This window comes from Oryza brachyantha, chromosome 2, assembly GCF_000231095.2.
Source record: "Oryza brachyantha chromosome 2, ObraRS2, whole genome shotgun sequence".
NCBI classification, from domain to species: domain Eukaryota; kingdom Viridiplantae; phylum Streptophyta; class Magnoliopsida; order Poales; family Poaceae; genus Oryza; species Oryza brachyantha.
Genome location: NC_023164.2, coordinates 13,683,198 through 13,700,604, shown reverse-complemented (window position 1 = coordinate 13,700,604; position 17,407 = coordinate 13,683,198). Strand labels below are relative to the sequence as shown.

Here is a 17,407-nt window from a genome sequence, read left to right as displayed (position 1 = left end):
ATTGCCACTACGGCCGATCCGGGTCCACGTGTCATTGTCTGAGGATGACATGTGGGTCCATATCCTTTTAACGGGTCGAGGGAGGGGATAGGATCCGACAAGAGGAGAGGTTGATCTGAAATCGGGTTCGGAGGCGAAGGCGTGACCTAGCACTAGCACTAGCACTAGCACATACAGCAAGATGAGCAGCGGCGGCGGCGAGAAGTCGGGCTCCGTTGGCGGCGGCGGGGCGGTGAAGACGCCCTCCGACTTCCTCAAGTCCATCAGGGGACGCCCCGTCGTCGTCAAGCTCAACTCCGGCGTCGACTACCGTGGTAACCCCACTCCCCCCTGCTCAACTTCTTCCCCATTCTCATTTTTTTCGCCTCAACCCTAGAGAGACCCGTGTACGGAGGCGAATGCCACGCTTGTTGCACCCGTATCTCTTTTTACCTTCGTGAAAACTCTGCGTTTACTTTGGTTAATCAGAGGGAAGGAGAGGTGTGCTGTGCGCTTTGCAGGATTTGGCAGTCGGTATGATGGCCACGGGAGATTTTTGTCCACTGTTTCTTAAAATCCTGCAAATATACTTCTTGAAAAATCATATGACCGCTTTTTTTGTGAGGGATCTTGTTTATCTGGAGTTATTTTGGTACTTCTAATAGCTACCTTATGGTTAAACCCTAGATGAACCTCTGTTAATTTTAGCTTTGTAAGAGGTCGGATGGAGTATTTGTATGAACAGAATTTACTACTCTGTTAATCATGCTACTGAGTACTGACTCTGTCTTGTGTAGTGCTACTAGGTCGGAGGGGCTTTTATGTTTACTGGTTGAAGTTCCCCATTTCGCTGTGAACTACTAAACATAAAATTTCCTATTCAACATAAGGTAATTTAAGGTACTGCATGCTGTGTGGTCATTTGCTGAGCGTTATGATTAAAAATTGTTTGGATTCAACAGCTGAACTAGTTAATAGTTAAGAGAGGGAATAGATCTGTGCTGAAGGTTGCATTGTGATACCTAGTAGATTATACTAAATGAAGGTAACTGTGCATTATTGAGATAGAGAGACATTTCCCTTCTTTGGGTTTGGCAATAAGGGGTCGCCATCACATGAGCATGAGCATATTGCATTTATGTTGTGGTTAGGAGTGTGTAGTTCTCAACTTCACATTGCGGTGCACACATGATTGAAATTGTTACCTAGAACCTAAATATCCTAATATGATCATAACTATTCCATTCATTGGGAGGTGTACCAGTGTCTGCAACTATATGTATAAGGTTTACTTGCCAGTAGTTCTTTCGTCTCCTCGTCCCTTAGACATCTGAATGGAACAATTTTATCAGAAATGCACCACATTCTCCCTTTTGCTGAAGCATAAGTGTTGAATCAGTAGCTATCATGTATAGCTTGTATAATAAACTTATTATATACTATGGCCAATTGCATGGTATCTTACTTAATGGAAATTCGGATTAAATCTATTTTGTCCTCTGAGTTACTGTTTTGATCTGAAATCAGCTCCAAATGTGAGACAGGAAGATGAGGATCATGATGATTGCCCTTCTCATTTACTCATTTGCTGACAGCTTGCAATGCCAACTATAAACCTTATCTGATGACTAGTTGTCACATCTACGTGAACTAGGGAGAAAGGGGGAGGGGGATTGAGGAGTTGATGGTTGTCCGCTATGCAGTTTGTCGTTTAGATTTAGACTAATTCAGTGGCTTATCTTAATGCGGCCATTTAGTATGTGATTAGTCTTAGCTGTGGGTTCACCTGACCCCACAACTTTTTTACAAACACCCTTACAGGTCCCCCTTTTACATTAAATCCATTGAAACTTGTAAAAATGACCCCACTAAAATATGAAAGAATGGCAATCGACCCCCCAGTGTAAAATTCCTAGCTCCACCACTGAGTCATACAATTCTGTGCCACTGTTACATTTGTTCTTTTTTCTTTTCAAATTGTTAGCATTTAGCCCACTAGCAAAATGCATGTCTGTTGTTACATAATTAAAAATCACATCTCAGCACATTGCAAAGAGGGAGTCTATTTTGAATTTTTAGGATTAATTAGAGGTCTTTGTTTGCCAAGTTTTCACTCTCATATGAAAAGGTTACATTTATTATTAGCTTGTAAGGATGATTATGGTTGAGAGCTCTAGGGCCTATCCATGACTTAAAATATTCTACCATACGGTTGGTTTGGAGAGGGGATGGACAGTGGTTTCACATGTCAGAATTTTGGGGAGTTAGTGGCAGATTCACCACTCACCATTTACTCCCTTTTAAAGGAGTATACATATTTTAGTGGAAATTCATTTGCAGAATGCAAAGATGCACTTGGAAGTTTGGAACCATGTCCTCCTAGAAATGAAACAATAAGATCCCTAATTTGAAAATTGGTACCAGTGCTTAGTGAAACAAGGGTAACTGAGTTCTATGTGTGATGTGTTTTTTTACTTCTTTTTCTGTGTTTGAGCCAATGTGTTAGGGTTAGGTTTGTAGACTAATTCCATGTATGTGGAATTCACCTTAGTGTGATTCAGGTTAGTGTAATGGTTGTTCTGTCATACTACTATACAGCATCTTTAAGCTAAATATTAGAACAAGTAAGGCAGAATTCTTGATTAGTTTATGATGTGGAACAAGTAAGGGAAATAATGAAAAATATATTGTAGGTCAGAAACTGAAGTCTAAATCAATGTGCACCCTAAGGCCCTTTTCTTTCACAGTTCTAGCACCAGCTTCTCATAACACAAAACACCCCACACTAGGAAATACATATGCACATCTAGTCTATTTGATTGGAAACAATGAGTTTGGGGAGATACATCATATCATGTGCTCATGTGGACAGCTTGGTAAAGAACCAGCAAGTTGAAACTGTGAACACATATTGCAAGGTGATAACATGCCCCTGAGAGCATGTAGGAAGCATCAATGCTGATATTATCGGTGATTTCATAAATTCCTACTTCACCAGGTCATAGGAATTATTGACTGCAGAACTGCACATATACTCTTGACATCAAGGTTGCAGGATCCTGAATTGCAACACTAATTTAAACTATCTGCCCTAAGTTCCAGCTTCCACTGTTGAAGTGCACATGTGCATTTGGATTTTCCTTTGTAGAGTGGTTTGTGTAAGATTTTAGTATTATATATCCAACCATATTGGGCTCATTTCCAATCCAAGCATTTTTTTTGTTGACTACTTGACCAACAATTTTTAGTTGTGTGTTCTTGAATAACTCTCTTCGTTTGTTCTTGAATGACAAATTTTGCTGAGAGTTGGCACAAATATGACCCTCATGTTCAGATGAAAATTTGACTTTGTAGGAGAACTGCTGCCGAAGCTAGAGCAGGACTTGAACCTATTCATTAGATGCTTCCGAGTTTTGAAGCGTTGAATAGTAAATCTCTTAAAAAGGTGCCGTTCTCTCTGGATTTGAACATTCATAACATGCTTCAGAGTTGAAGGCCTTGTTTGGGATCCAATCCTACCAGGATCCAATCAGGAATTAGGCTCACATACAAGGATCTCTATGGATTTGCTTAAGTCATTGTTGTAGTGGTCACTGGAATGTCAGATAAATAGGAAGATATGAAGTTAGATTTCAGAAGTCAATGTAGAAGCAAGTTTCTGGTTTGATGCTATATTTTCGCGATTAAGCCCCACAAAACTAGCAACAATATAAGTAAAGAACATGTCTGAAGTTGCACATTCACTTCTTTTGTAATGGGTGAACATAGGGTTGGCAATGGGGCGGGTCAGGGCCAGGTTGGGGAAGAACGGCCCTGACCTTGAAGTTCATCCCTGCCCCCGGCCTCGAAAACGAAAACGGGGTGAAACCGTCCCTGGCCCCGACCCCGACAGATCCTTGAACCGGGTCAGGGCCTTGCCTCCCCCGAGAAAATGTGCACAGAGAAAGGGAGGGATTGAGGGACTCGCCGGAGAAGGAAGCAAAGATGCCGGGGCCACCCCCCCCCCCCCCCCTGCCGCAGCAGCCTCGCCCACCCTCGTCGATGTGCCGCCGCATAGCCTCGTGCCCCCGCTGGCAAGGTGAGAGAGAGTTAGGGAGAGACGAGAGAAGGAGCGCAGGCTCTGAGGCACACATCATCTAGGGTTTGTGTTCTTACTGGGCTTTTACACCTGGGCCTAGTATGTACTGTATTTTAAAGTTTAAATCACCTCCTTGGTGTAAAACCGTCCCCCCCCCCCCCCCCCCCCCCCCCCCCACCCTGAATCCCCGTGGGGAAAAAATAGCCACCGCACCCGCAAGGAGAATTGCCATCCCTAGGTGAACACTACATTGAAAGCCTGCCTAAATGCTATTTTGCTCGCTGGGACAATGTGACCTACTTGCACCTTAGACCTTGTGAAGCATACAGTATTTGAGAAGAAAATATGTTCTGTTTTTGCCTATAAAGTTATAATATTTTAAGCTTTCACCAGTTAGGTTTTATCGTTATTTTTAGTGTGCATGGGCTGTGAATGTTCCTTTATTTTTCCTTATTTATGATCCAAATGATTAACTGAACAAAATCCAGCGAATTTGATTATTCCATTATGCTTATATATAAAAGGTTTATTTTGGTATGAACCAGGTATTTTGGCGTGTCTTGATGGTTACATGAACATTGCAATGGAGCAAACGGAAGAATATGTAAATGGCCAGCTGAAGAACAAGTACGGCGATGCTTTCATACGAGGAAACAACGGTACGCATACTATGCAAAAACCCTACACAACAAATACAAATATTCATCTGACACTCGGTGCACTTCCTTATACATGTCTTGTGCATACAGTTCTATACATCAGCACAACAAAGCGTACCCTCACAGATGGTGCATGAGAAGGTGCGACAGCATGCAGTTCAATGGGCCTGCCACTATCGCAACTTGATTTCTTCTGTGGTCAAATCTCTAGAGAATGTCTCCTGTCAATCTCGTGGTTGCTACATGGCGAGAGATGCTGTCAGGAATAGAAGACTAATCACCAGATATTTGTACCCAAAAAATACGCTATGTTCGATTTTTGCAGATTCTACAGATTGTGGTCTGCTGCGCTCTTGATGTCTGTGGTGATTAGTGGATCTTCAGTGTTCAGTGATATGGATAAGATTTGTATCTTGGGCTTGGTGCCTGCTGTCTTTGTACGGATGGGTCACTGTACCGGCATATCCTCACGATTTTAATCGTCTCATTGCATGATCCTCGGATGGCCATTATACATCCGTAGTAATAACATGCGCGCGGCCATTATACACCAGTAATAAATAAAATTAAAAATCCAAAAATTTCTAATAACATGCGGGCTAGGCTTTGCTCATCATTAGAAATCAGATAATTCAGACTCGTGTTTGTCTGAATCCATCTTACTAGTCTGATCATCTTACATCTCGCAAATGAATACTTGATGCCATGGTACAACCGAGTACAAAATTATGAGGATACTTCGGAATCTGGTTGTTTTGTTTGAATTAAGCATAAGTGAAATGATTTATTAATAATTAAAAAAGATTTTGTGGGTAAATTTTTTACGTTTCTTATATCATCTAAAATCAAAATCAAAGGATGAAAAATAATCTACGATAAAAAATATCCTCAAAATCAACTCTAAATTTAAATTTAGAATTTAAGAGTGGAGGGAGGCTAATTGTAGGATAAAATAGAGAACATTATACATCCCATTGACAAATTCATCCTACGTATTCCCAATTCACAGGCTAGCCTCCGAGGTTCAAACCAAATATTCCATTGCGTGTAACAACCAGAGTTTCTGTAAAGATTACGAGTAAATACAAACATTTAAGGAACCTTGATTTTTTTTTTTGCCAAATGAAATGGGAAGAAAAGAAAGCAATGCTTATGTATAAGAATGTAACCTTGTTTCTGCAGCATCAGCAGTTCTGAGTTCTGATAGCAGTACATATCTACGAGCAAAAACTATTTTATGAATAAAACTTTTATATACATGTTTAACGATCTAAAGCCAATGCCAATGGTAAAATTAAAAACGATGAAAAACTCTACAATTTATTTCAATTTAAGATTGAAAATTTAAATTTTGGCTTACAAACATGAACAAACGAGGCTGTAAAACAGTACAAATTTACAGATCATCCTTATTTTGATGTAACAGAACCCTTTAAGTTCACAATCGACAGCATCTGCACAACAATGTTAAGACAGAGAGCAAATAATTAGGGCACCACAGAACTAGACATGGAATTAACATTTTGAGTCACTTCCCAGTGTTCAATAGTCACTGAATCTGACAAAGTATAGCTAACAATACTATGGATTAAGGAAATACAACATATTAAGTAAATGAGTACAGGGTACAGACTGGATACAGTGAGAAGCCCAGCAGCAGTCTAGTAAGCTCGTATGCAGAACTACCGTACCTTACAGAGTAAGGAAGAGTGACACCTCTTAGCAAGCAGTGAGGATTGCCATGCCTTTGGCAACTGGCCTCATCATCATAAGTGGCACCCTGGTTATCTTTTCCTCTATGCGATACCGTATTAAAATAAAATTAAACATAGAAAAGCCTTAAAAAATTAATGGTCAGGAGTTTTCAACATCAGCTGTTTGCCCTGGCAACATAGTCCAAGTCATCAGCCAGAAGTTAGATCGCATGATAAGAGCTAAGAGCCAAATAACGCTGATCATCACTCTCAGCTCAGTGCATCTTGACATGGAATTTTTAGGCATTGCTTCCTTGACCTCTGTAACTCCACTTGAGGAGTACTATTCAGAAATTTCTGTCACGGCAGCTTCCTTTACCTCTGTAATAACCTTCAGAAGGTCAACTGGAGTTGCAGCAGGGTCTAATTCATGGCAGCCTTTCGGAGCGTTGTTGCCTTCTTCCCCAGTGAGCAGGCGAGAAGGAACCCTGTGTGAAAAGCGGAAAAGCTCTTCTTTTGGTATCCTTCTAACCACATCAGAGTCTGTGCGCCTGTGGAAGACCGCTTTGAAACCAGCAACTTTCAGCAAGGGGATGACAGACACACCTTGCTCATCAGTGAAATCGTCAATCACTTCTACTATCTCATACTTGTATATCACATCATCAGGAGTAAGCTCGTTCCAATCAGAAGACCAGTTTCGGTACAAAGCCCAAGTATCACCTTTCTTGGGAACAATCTTGATAATTCCTCGAGGGCCTTTGCTCCAGCTAACTCTGTGGGAGAATATGTTAACTGTTTCAGTAATCTGATATCTTCCAACCCTGAAATCACCACACGTCTTGGAGAAACCCGAGGCAACCCAGCTAATAGGTGACAGTTCAGTATTGGACTTGGAATTAAGAAAACTCATCCGGATTCTGAAAGGCTTCCTTGAAATAACTTTCTGCACCATTGCATATAGACGAGGCATGCCATCTTCGCTGTCATATGTAGCCCACACCTGATCATTGTCGAAAGTTCTTTCTGTGCGATCTTTATCAAAATCATAGAAGTCCGGGTCTGGGACATCAATCGACACGGGCACACGCTTCTGTTCCAGATTATTCTCGTCAGTTGCAGGATTATCAACGTCAGCACCTTTTGAGTTGCATATCTTGAATTTATTGCTTGGATTATGCGGGAGGGTGCCATTCCCCTTAACATCGGTGTCCACGTGATTTTTTCTTTCTGCTTTCCCTTTGGCTGCAATATGTCTTGTTGCTGAAATGTTCAGATCTTGTAACTTGTCATGGATTGCCGCCTTGGCTTTCCCAATAAGAAGACTTCGTGTGTCAAGTTGAAAGATCTCCCTCATGACATTAGCTCTTCGTCCACTTACTGCTGATCTAAATTTCTCCACTGAAGTACCATTAACCCTCCCAACATCAGGAAGCACAGTTGTTCCTGCAGTTGCAGCCACAGTTTCCTTGTTATCTCCATTACAATCAACAGAAACATATCCATTATTAATATTCTGCCTCCTTTTTGAAAACCGTCCACGTCCTGATGTAGTTCTCTCCTGCCCAAACTCATTGCCACTTGAAGAATAGTTGTATATATAGCTCTCCTCATGCTTTCTTTTTGATTTCTCTGAGGAAGTACCAGTGTAAACATTTGCACCAGCAGAACTATTTGTCTTGGAGTACTGATTCCATTGGAAACTTTGGCTGTTATAGGACTCATAAGAGTTCTCTTGTTGGTATATGCCATGTCCTGTTCCTTGAACACCAGAGGTTCTGCTTGCTGAGCTATATGAGTGCTTGTGGTTCTGCTGCTGCTGCTTGGTTGACCAGGAGAACGAGGAGCTGGTTCCATTGCAAGGATATCCAGTCTCCACAGCCATAAATGCATGGTGACAGTTTGGGCACAGAAGGTTGTGATTCAGATAAATTCTCAAGTACTCATACTGCATCCGACAGCGATTGCATGATGTCCAAAATGTGTCAAGTCCCACAGGACGGGTAGTAGCCTCAGCTGCAGCAGCTGCTGCAGCTGCAGAAGCCGTAGCATTCTTTCTAGCCCGCTTGTGAGCTTTCTTATCATAAGTATACAAACCATTGGCTCCATTAGTGGCAGGATGATCCTTCCTCTTCTGATCATAAATCATCTTCCTGCTCTTATCAGACAACACGCCCCACGCCTCCGAGATAAGCTTAAAGGCCCCCTCAGCACCAACTGACTTGTTTTTGTCAGGGTGCAGCTGGAGAGCTAGCTTTCTGTATTGTTTCTTTACCTCCTCTTCATCAGCAGAGGCACTGAGGGACAAGATCCGGTACCAATCGTTCTCTCCATCGATCTTCGATTCAGAAGCAAGCAGAACTTCAAGCGTAGAGACCATCTGAGATATGCCGTCAAGCGACGGGCATAGGTTCTGCGCCTTGATTGCAGACCTCCGTGCACCCTTGACGTCGCGTGCATGGAACTTCCTCTCCGCAGCATCCCTTGCTTTGAGAGCTTCATCCATCAGTGCGCGAGAATTCAGCTCCGCGTCCATCTTCACCTCCGAAATTGATCAGCAATCAGTTGGTCTTGAGCAGGAGCAAAGGAGCCCAAGACCAACCACTATTCAAAGGCTTAATATACTCCTCGCATCATCCTGAATCCACTATCCATGATATTTTCAATGCCACAAATCTGCATGGAACAGAATGGTGTGAGGAATTTTGTACCAAACAGACAGAATCGGGGTTCAGCTGAACCCCAAAATTTTTTTAGACTACTCATTATCAGCACCCCACGGCCACGGCTCCACCACGCTGCGATTGTAGTAGGAGACTACGAAGAACAAAATAAAATTAAAAAAAAAAGACAAGAACAAAGCTCCCAAATCGATCCAAGCAAGCTAGAGCTCATCACCTACCAACGAAATCAAGTTGGGAAGCATCTCCACAGCTCCTGCGGCGCAGCACCTTCGAACCAAGGCGGCGTTCCGGTGGGGGGAAGCGCCCGCGCTTGGGCAGAGATGGGACCGAAGCGAGAAATGGGGAAGGAATCCAGAACGAGGCACACCCACGAATCCAGCTCAACCCAAACCAACGAATCCCAACTGATCCGCGCGATTCGCGACCCCCGCGCAGCAATCAACGCGCAATTCCGACCTCGAAAGGCCAAGAACACTGGAGGGTCCCCAAGAACAGGCCCCAAACCCTAGGCGCCCAGATCTGCCGCCAGCCACCACGGCCGGCGGCGAACCGCAGCTCGATCGGAAGCTAACAAGGCGAACAATCGATCTAGCAAGTACCTGTGCCGACCAGCTCGACGACGCGCGCGAATTCGGGAGGATTCGGAGCCACGGGCGCCGAAAATGTTTGTATTTTTTCCCCAAATTTTATTTGAGGGCTTAAAAAAAAAGACCCTTTTTTTCTCTCAAACTTTTAGTCAAACTCACAAAAAATTCTGATACCTGAGGGCTACTACTACTAGTAGTAGTAGGAAAAAAAAGTAGGCCATGCGTAAAAAAAAAAATTCCAACCTGTTTCGATGCCCTAAAAGTTTTGAACATTGCCCTCATTTGATGCCAAAAATTAATTTTCATGCCTGCCCAAACTTAACCATGGTTACGGCAAACACAGGGACTTTTCCGTCATTTTTAATGGTCCTAATAAAGAGCACCATTACTTGGCCAAATTAAATACTATTGTGTGGTACCCTAATTAAACTCAACCTAGTATTCAGGATTTCTCATGTCCTAATCATGGCTGGAATTTTGATGTCAACATAGGGCACCTAAAAATGTCATAAATGCCCCTTGTGGGTCCCACACGAAAGCACACAGCGTATACATGTATAAATAAATACGTTTATACGTATATGGCACTTTATTTGGGAGGGTATTTCGGTAACCTCATGTGGGTGGGTAACCCACTGTTGGGGTTTGGGTTAGCCTAAACACACAGGGGCAAATTAGGGTTTTCACCCAGCGTAGTCCAAAGGGTTAAAATCACACGCACCAAACAGGAAAAGTCTCTCTTAACCCTAATTAATTCCTTTTGATTTATTCTATTTTATTCTTTTTTTTTTGTTGCTGTTGTTGGATGCCCTTGTGGCCGTGTACGTGTATGCGTGTGAGAAGCTTTTTTGCACACGTGGGACCCACCCTTCATGTCTCACCTCTTTTAAGTACACCCCCCCTCCACCTCTACATCATCATTGACACATCACCTTTTAGCGTTTCCTTGTACTGTGCCAGCTGAAGAAATATACAGCGGCACTGACACATGTTGCTAGTACTGCTACTCTAGTTGCTATTGAAGTGGTGGTTAACAAGGTCATTATTGTTTTGTTCATATCACAACAAAACCAACCACTGTCATATCACAGGAAAGCACTGTCATCTTAAGGTGGAAAAGTAAGTTGCATGTCTAATTACTTACCTGTGTTCAGAAACATGCAGATAGGATAATTAGGTGGAGCATTTTGAGCTGAGCCATGGTAAGCTGCAATGGTCAGTGACCTGGAAGGCTGGAACTGAATGAGCACTCAGCTGCAAAAGTGTGGAGTTCCATTCTGGAGTTGATCTTGGCGTTTGGCTCTTTTTTGTGTTGATCAGCTGAATGTTCTTCAGATAGACCCATCGATCTGAAGATCAGCTGCAACTACAAGTGGGTGTTCCCTGCCTTTCTGCTACTGCTTAAGGTCAGAGTGGATTGGAAGGCAGTGTGGCAGTTCCAGATATGCAGAGTGCAATGTGAGTTGAGGATGGCAGCATGTTGAGAACTTCTTTCTCAGCATCTGAACAAGTGAAACGATTTCTGCCTTGGATGACATGAAGTGAGTCTGGTTTATCAATTGGCTCGATGCAGCAGATAGCAGGGAATCGTGTGCATGGATTGCATGTTCGGTTCAAGATTCTACTATTAGTACTTCCATCTAGAGAAACATGCCAACATCAAAACTAGCTGTCTTTTAAAGAACTGAACAGTGAGCACATGCATGCAAACAAGGGAAGAAAAGCATCCTGCTGTGGGGTGCTTAGCGCAAAGACGGAGGTTGCTTATGATTATATGTCAAATTTTAAACTTTTAACCTTAAATTTAGATTTTCTTTTTTTTTTCTCATCGTGATTTATGTTTATGTATTTGTTTTTATCATTAAGAACATGTATATAAAAGTTTTATTCAGAAATTATTTTCTATTTATAAATATATCATTTTGCTTTTTCTTTAAAAAGCCCGACGATAACCCTGGGACATTTTGACACTGTTGTTCGCCATTAATTTCGTCTTGAAATTTAGTGATCTTGACAAGAGCACCAGCATTTCAAGCAGAGTGGAATATGATGTGCTGGGGGGCCTTCAAGTTTACTTGAGAAGACAGCTGAGCTGAGCAGGGGAGAAACCAAAAAAAAATTTAAGCCTAGGGCTATGCTACCGTATGCTTAATTATTTTTTAGAATTTATAAGATAGATTCATCTAATTTAAGTAAGTATTTAAACCTAGGTATGGGGCTTAGGCCGTATCTACCCTAGTCCTGGTTCCGCCATTGGAGATTTGGAGCTGAGTCCTTTCACTTCTGTTTTAGATTGGAGTTTGTTTAGCATGAAATCATCACACATTTGATTTGAAGATACTAAAGTTTTTCCCATATTATAATATATTCTGATTCTTGCTGGATTCATATGTATTTTAATGATTTTGATAGATATATAAAACATATTTATTGATCTATATATTAATCTAGATAAATCAAAATATCTTAAGAGTATTCGCTTACGGGCTGAATTGGGAGACCGAGTTACACAAAGTCGTTCATTGAAATGGGTACTTGAAAACATTCACAACTGCAACCGCAGATTGTAATAAAACAGTCCGAAAGAGATTTGGTGTAAGCGTGCCCCTGATCCTAATGAGAATACATGTCACAGTGAATCGTATGAAGCATACCACGCTAGGATCATCAGTTATGAAAGGAATGCAGTGACTGGTTCCGCTGTTGTTACATCAGAAGTCAAATTCAGATAATCTGAAACACCACACCACTAAATCAGGCGTGGTTATATTCAAAACCGCAGTAGATTCTTGTATTTTTTTTTTAAAAAAACATAATATAAACGCAAGCGCTCATATACACGCCTACGCACTCATCTATGTAATCTATGAATGCGCACACACCTTACCGTTTGAAATCGATAAATGATGTCTCGATATTGATAGATGTGATAATTAGGCATAAATATGAGCATCGAGGTGAATAGGTTCCACCATAGTTATAGTTTGAGCTACTGTACGTCTTGATAGATGGTGCTCCCAGTCTATCAACCTTGTGACCTTGTGGTGTTTTTCTTAGGGAATATTTTACCTTAAGTTTTAAGAACATGGATCTATGTAAGAATAAATAATATTTGCTCTTTTCGGACACAGGATTTCACAAGAATAAGGGCCTATTCATTTCGACGAATTTTGTGAGAATTTTTGTAAAAATTAAACTATTTTATGTGAAAATGAATTCAGAACAACCCTAACAGTTCCAAGGTGGTCTTAATTGGGCTGTATTTTGCCTGTTGTCAGATCTGACAGGCGAGTAGTACAGGGTTTAACGCTCGCTCTCCACCTCCGGCGGCCCACATGGCTGCGGCGAGGCGGCGCCAGGAGCTGGCCGGCGAGGGGCAGCGTCACCTGGAGGAGGCCATCGCGGCGGCCTTCCAGATCCTCACCTCCATCGACCACGAGCTCTCCGACCCCGCGCTCTGGTCCTCCTCTCAGCACCAGCAACAGCAGCAGGACCCGCCTGCAGCTGCTGGCTCCGACGCCGCCCCTGGCGGCGGGCGCGGAGCGAGCCCTAGCCATGGCGGGTCGCTGGACGAGGCGAGGCACAGTTACAAGACGGCCGTGGCGGCGCTGCGGGCGTCCATCACTGCGGTATCCTCCTGTCGCGCTCAGGTGAGATTTCCATTCTGGTAACCGAAATAAAAAACAATCTTGACCCTGGGAATGCTATTTACAAGCATTGGAATGACCTCTTTGCTGCTAAATAGACTGATCGGTTGGAAGGAGTTGGCCATTAGTAATCTGATTCTAATGATATTGTTTAGATGCTTGCTTCAACTAAACTGTTGCTGAAATGACAAGGTAAAATACAGTACATTGTTTTATGAATGTAGATTGGGGGGTTCATTTTCTATGTAATGGAGTGTCAATAAAATGTTATGTACATGCCAATGAAAAGATTTTGACTTTGATGTACAAAATACTTTTGTTTCAGAAGTGAAAATATTTTGCATTTACAACTCCGAAGCAGTCATCTGTATGCATCAAATTGTGTTATGTTGAGTAGATTTGTTTTAATGGGTAATTAGATTGGTTATGAGAGCCTTCACAGACAACCCCTTACTAGTGAGTGACCTTTTTTATGTGCACTAAGGGCATGTTACTGAAGGAGCTTTATGAGATTTTAGATACAATCTCTAGCACTTCTTACTAAACCATGTTACTACAAATCTACAATATGGCATCAATGGTGTATCTTGTGTTTTAATTTTTTTACTAATAACCTTCCTTCAAATAGTCTATTAGTTGTATGTTATATTTTCAAAGCACTTGATTGTTACTTGCGCTTGTGCTTTCTTCTCTTTTCCCCTGCTCTCTTCCACATAAGATTTTATACGCTCATTTGCCGCGATATATGCAACTTTAGTGCTTGGTAGAATTTATCTTATGCATAAATTAGTGTTGAAAAAACTAGGTTCACATTGCTACATGCGTCTAGGACATGGATAAGCAGATAGCAGGAGTTTCTCCTTTTCAAAATCAAAAGGGTAATAACTTTAAGCAGTTAGATGTAGAAAAAGAATTGAGATATTTTTAAAGATATTTTTTTTTCGTTTCTATTATTTTATGAAAAAAAATTTGCTTATTTCTTAATGCTCTTTCATCTGTTTGGATGATGAGTATGGCCTACTGTGATTCTTTTAGGAGATTGGACCAACAGAGGACAAAGGAGATACAGCTGAGATCAAGAAATTGGAAGATCGTGTATCTGTTTTGAGAAAGGTACTAATTATATACTATATTATCAAATAATGCAAGTTCATCAAGCCTCATTTGTTCACTGCAGGAAATTGAAAGCAAAAACAAGGACGTAAAATGCCTCGTAGATCACCTCCGGGACTTAATATCGGATGTATCTATGTGGCAGAGCTCAGGTATATAATTGGTGTACTACCACGCATCAACTGCATGCTCCTGCAGTAAAATCCCCAAAGGCATCTTGGGCTAGTGGAATCAGAAGCGTACAGGGAAGCTTTTCATTGACTTGCTTGTCAGTTGCCACAGAGCAACTGAAGACTCTGTATCTGTATGTATGTATATGACCGAGAATTGTAAGCAACCGACTCTGAATCTCCGAGTATCTGTATGTGTTTTATTTGTTGGTATGGACATGAAATCTAGAATTAGGCCTTCAGACTGTTAATGGGTTAAATGTGTGTACTAAGTTATTGAAGTTTATGAAGCCATATAATGCGAGTGCTTTGAACATGATGCATTTTCTTCCTTGAGCTCACAGAATTTACAGCTATAATGGTTCATCGCTATCTCAACATAGTAGTAAACCACTGGGAGAGTTCTGTTCTACCGGTTGGTGAACAAGATGAACAGTTCGAAGCATTGAACAAATTTTCTGTGATCATTGTTACTCCTATCTTACATGGAAACAATAAACTCAGAACGTCAGTCCAGAACAAGAGAACCAAGCACCCGAGCTGCTTAATTCTCAAACTTCATTGCTTAAAGAACAACTCAAAAATGTCTTCTCAACAACTGAAGAAAGGATGTCTTTTCAACAACTGAAGAAAGGCCATCTGCTTCCAATTCTTAGAAGAAGACGGCGCATTTCCAGTTGATACCAAGATGAACATACAAATCTGCAACAACCCAAGGAATCAACAAACAACATTTACAGTTTTCCATTGCAGCAATCAGCCTTCAGACCTTTGTGGGCATAACAATCCTACTAATTCTCAGTCATCATCATTGCCGTTGCCGTTGCTGATGAGTAGCAATGGCAAATCATTCCTAGTAACATCAGGGACGCCAACTGGGGGCAACGGTGGTGCCTCGATCATCGGCCTCCCTCTCCCCTTCAGGGAACCCTTGATCAACTCCCCCAGTGACTTGAAAGGATTGCTCAGTTTTTTCTTCACGGCCAGGAGAAACGACACCTCGTTGAATTGCCAGACGGCGGTCATGACAATGACGGTGCCGAGTAGAATGTGAGTGATCATGTTCTGCCTCTTGATTTTGTTCAGGTCTTTGGCTATGTCGCGTAACTTGACCTCGTTGCCGGTTTCTTGTCTATCCTCAGAATTAGCATGGAAGTTCAAATCGTCATTCTTTTGCATTGCATCCACCTGCAGCGCGAAACAACGTTGTTTCAGCACTCTCATCAAGAAAAGGATGAAACAAATGGAGGTTAGTTGCACCAGTTAATTGCAGGGATACTTAGGTTCAGTAGTTCAGGTGGTTCAGTCTCAAACGCTGTAAGCTAAGGGAACACCAATCTTACATTCAGTTGTCTGCCTACACTAGTAATTTTGATTCCTGAATGTAGGCATGTAATGTTCAACTTCGATCATAGGGATCAATTTCTAGTCGCATAGCTTCATAATAATTCTGCAAAGCTTCCGCATAATTTCCTTCGGATTGAGCCAACATCTGTTACGATCGTTCATTCTATTCAAAAAATCTCCGTTCCAAAACTGTACATGAGGTTTTCATCTCATACAGCAACAATAATTGGTGCTTTTGTTCGATTGTGTACCTGACGTCCTAGAATTAGTGTATCCATAATCATCATTTGGATTTCATAAATACTTCACAAGAGAGATGCAGGTCAAGGAACAGACTTTGAATTTTAACATTAAATTTAGAGTTAATTTAGAGATTTATTCATAATAGTTTATTTTTGAATAGATCACTAAGAACATGTATATAAAAGTTTTATACACAAATTATTTTCATTTGTAAATATGTTGTTTGCCAAAATGCCAAACGATCGCCAACAGTAATTCCATTGTTCAATGACCATGTTCAACTCAATCTACTAAAATGCAAAATCGGTAGGAAGTGCGCGGTCCATCTGCAACTCTGAAACAATTTCAGACGAACAAGGAGTCATGCAGAGTAGCAGACTAATGGATGTATACCTTGGAGAGCAACGACGAGAGGAGGCCGTCTTCGTCTTCTTCCTCGGTGCCCCCGTCTCCATCGCGGCGCTGGCGCTCCCTCCTCCTGTCCTCCAGGAGCTCACGGACGGTTTCCTGCACCAGCTCAGCCTTCCTCCTCCGCTCCTCCCTCGCGCCGCCAGCCCCATCTCGGCGCCCGATGACCATGTCCGGTTCCATCAACCGAAAAGAAGATGAACAAAGGAAGAAGACAACCGAAGCGGGCCGCTTCCTTCCCCAGTTCCGATCAAGAACAGCGAGGAGCAGCAGCCACGGCGGCGTCTGATTGGAGGGAACCGATGTACAGGGAACTGATTCACGCCACCGTCGTGGATCCCGCCGGGAGATTCTTCGGGACGCGTCTGCGCGCGTGGTGATGCAGGCCCTGCCAAAAGGGGTGGGCTGTGGGGGCGGCTAGCGGCCGACGGCGACGGGGAGCGAGAGCGAGAGGGGTGGTGGGATCCAGGAATGGCGCGGCAGCGGTTTGGCAGTGGCCGGCGTCGTTGTCGACGGGGGAGCGCACCTCGCATGGGCGACACGCGGCAGCCGTAGGGGAGTCGGCTGGGCACGTGCGCGCCACGTGCTGTGGTGCTCGAGAGACCTGCCCGAACCAGTGCCTTCTGCCTGCTTTCATCCGTCTAAAAAATAGGGTCGATTGATTTTCGACATGTAATATGCCGCTGTTTGTTCTACGGATTTTTTTTTTCCTATCGGATGTTTAGATGTTAATTAGAAATATTAAATATAGAATGATAATAAAACTAATTGTATAAATAAAAGCTATTTCATTTGACA

The 17,407-nt window shown here is 42.3% G+C and overlaps 4 protein-coding genes across 5 annotated transcripts; 2 read left to right on the top strand and 2 right to left on the bottom strand.

Moving 5' to 3' along the window:
* Window positions 1–134: 134 nt before the first annotated feature.
* On the top strand, window positions 135–5,245 carry LOC102709709 (U6 snRNA-associated Sm-like protein LSm6). Its single transcript, XM_006647208.2, has 3 exons — window positions 135–314; window positions 4,603–4,716; window positions 4,807–5,245. Exons 1-3 carry the CDS (start codon window positions 182–184, stop codon window positions 4,851–4,853), a joined length of 294 nt encoding a protein of 97 aa, XP_006647271.1. The 5' UTR covers window positions 135–181; the 3' UTR covers window positions 4,854–5,245.
* Window positions 5,246–6,203: 958 nt separating this feature from the next.
* LOC102709990 lies at window positions 6,204–9,938 on the bottom strand. 2 transcript variants are annotated; one of them, XM_006647209.3, is made up of 2 exons: window positions 9,694–9,938; window positions 6,204–9,086 (listed from the first exon to the last, which is right to left on the bottom strand). In XM_006647209.3, exon 2 carries the CDS (start codon window positions 8,944–8,946, stop codon window positions 6,754–6,756), a length of 2,193 nt encoding a protein of 730 aa, XP_006647272.1. In that variant the 5' UTR covers window positions 8,947–9,086; window positions 9,694–9,938; the 3' UTR covers window positions 6,204–6,753. The 2 variants fall into 2 exon arrangements, with proteins under 2 accessions (XP_006647272.1, XP_006647273.1); XM_006647210.3 differs by lacking the exon at window positions 9,694–9,938 and adding an exon at window positions 9,313–9,660.
* Window positions 9,939–12,937: 2,999 nt separating this feature from the next.
* On the top strand, window positions 12,938–14,930 carry LOC102710467 (mediator of RNA polymerase II transcription subunit 30-like). The gene is made up of 3 exons (XM_040520309.1): window positions 12,938–13,331; window positions 14,364–14,441; window positions 14,506–14,930. Exons 1-3 carry the CDS (start codon window positions 13,017–13,019, stop codon window positions 14,599–14,601), a joined length of 489 nt encoding a protein of 162 aa, XP_040376243.1. The 5' UTR covers window positions 12,938–13,016; the 3' UTR covers window positions 14,602–14,930.
* On the bottom strand, window positions 14,927–17,196 carry LOC102720771. Its single transcript, XM_006648600.3, has 2 exons — window positions 16,595–17,196; window positions 14,927–15,799 (listed from the first exon to the last, which is right to left on the bottom strand). Exons 1-2 carry the CDS (start codon window positions 16,790–16,792, stop codon window positions 15,410–15,412), a joined length of 588 nt encoding a protein of 195 aa, XP_006648663.2. The 5' UTR covers window positions 16,793–17,196; the 3' UTR covers window positions 14,927–15,409.
* Window positions 17,197–17,407: the final 211 nt, after the last annotated feature.

Bases quoted from the DNA above. Each gene is read 5' to 3' on its own strand.
- LOC102709990 (XM_006647209.3), bottom strand. From the start codon at position 8,946: ATGGACGCGGAGCTGAATTCTCGCGCACTGATGGATGAAGCTCTCAAA.
- LOC102709709 (XM_006647208.2), top strand. From the start codon at position 182: ATGAGCAGCGGCGGCGGCGAGAAGTCGGGCTCCGTTGGCGGCGGCGGG. The intron at 315-4,602 runs GTAACCCCACTC...GGTATGAACCAG, and splicing joins CTCCGGCGTCGACTACCGTG to GTATTTTGGCGTGTCTTGAT. The intron at 4,717-4,806 runs GTACGCATACTA...TTGTGCATACAG, and splicing joins TTTCATACGAGGAAACAACG to TTCTATACATCAGCACAACA.
- LOC102710467 (XM_040520309.1), top strand. From the start codon at position 13,017: ATGGCTGCGGCGAGGCGGCGCCAGGAGCTGGCCGGCGAGGGGCAGCGT. The intron at 13,332-14,363 runs GTGAGATTTCCA...TGATTCTTTTAG, and splicing joins TATCCTCCTGTCGCGCTCAG to GAGATTGGACCAACAGAGGA. The intron at 14,442-14,505 runs GTACTAATTATA...TGTTCACTGCAG, and splicing joins GTGTATCTGTTTTGAGAAAG to GAAATTGAAAGCAAAAACAA.
- LOC102720771 (XM_006648600.3), bottom strand. From the start codon at position 16,792: ATGGAACCGGACATGGTCATCGGGCGCCGAGATGGGGCTGGCGGCGCG. The intron at 15,800-16,594 runs GTATACATCCAT...TTCGCGCTGCAG, and splicing joins TCTCGTCGTTGCTCTCCAAG to GTGGATGCAATGCAAAAGAA.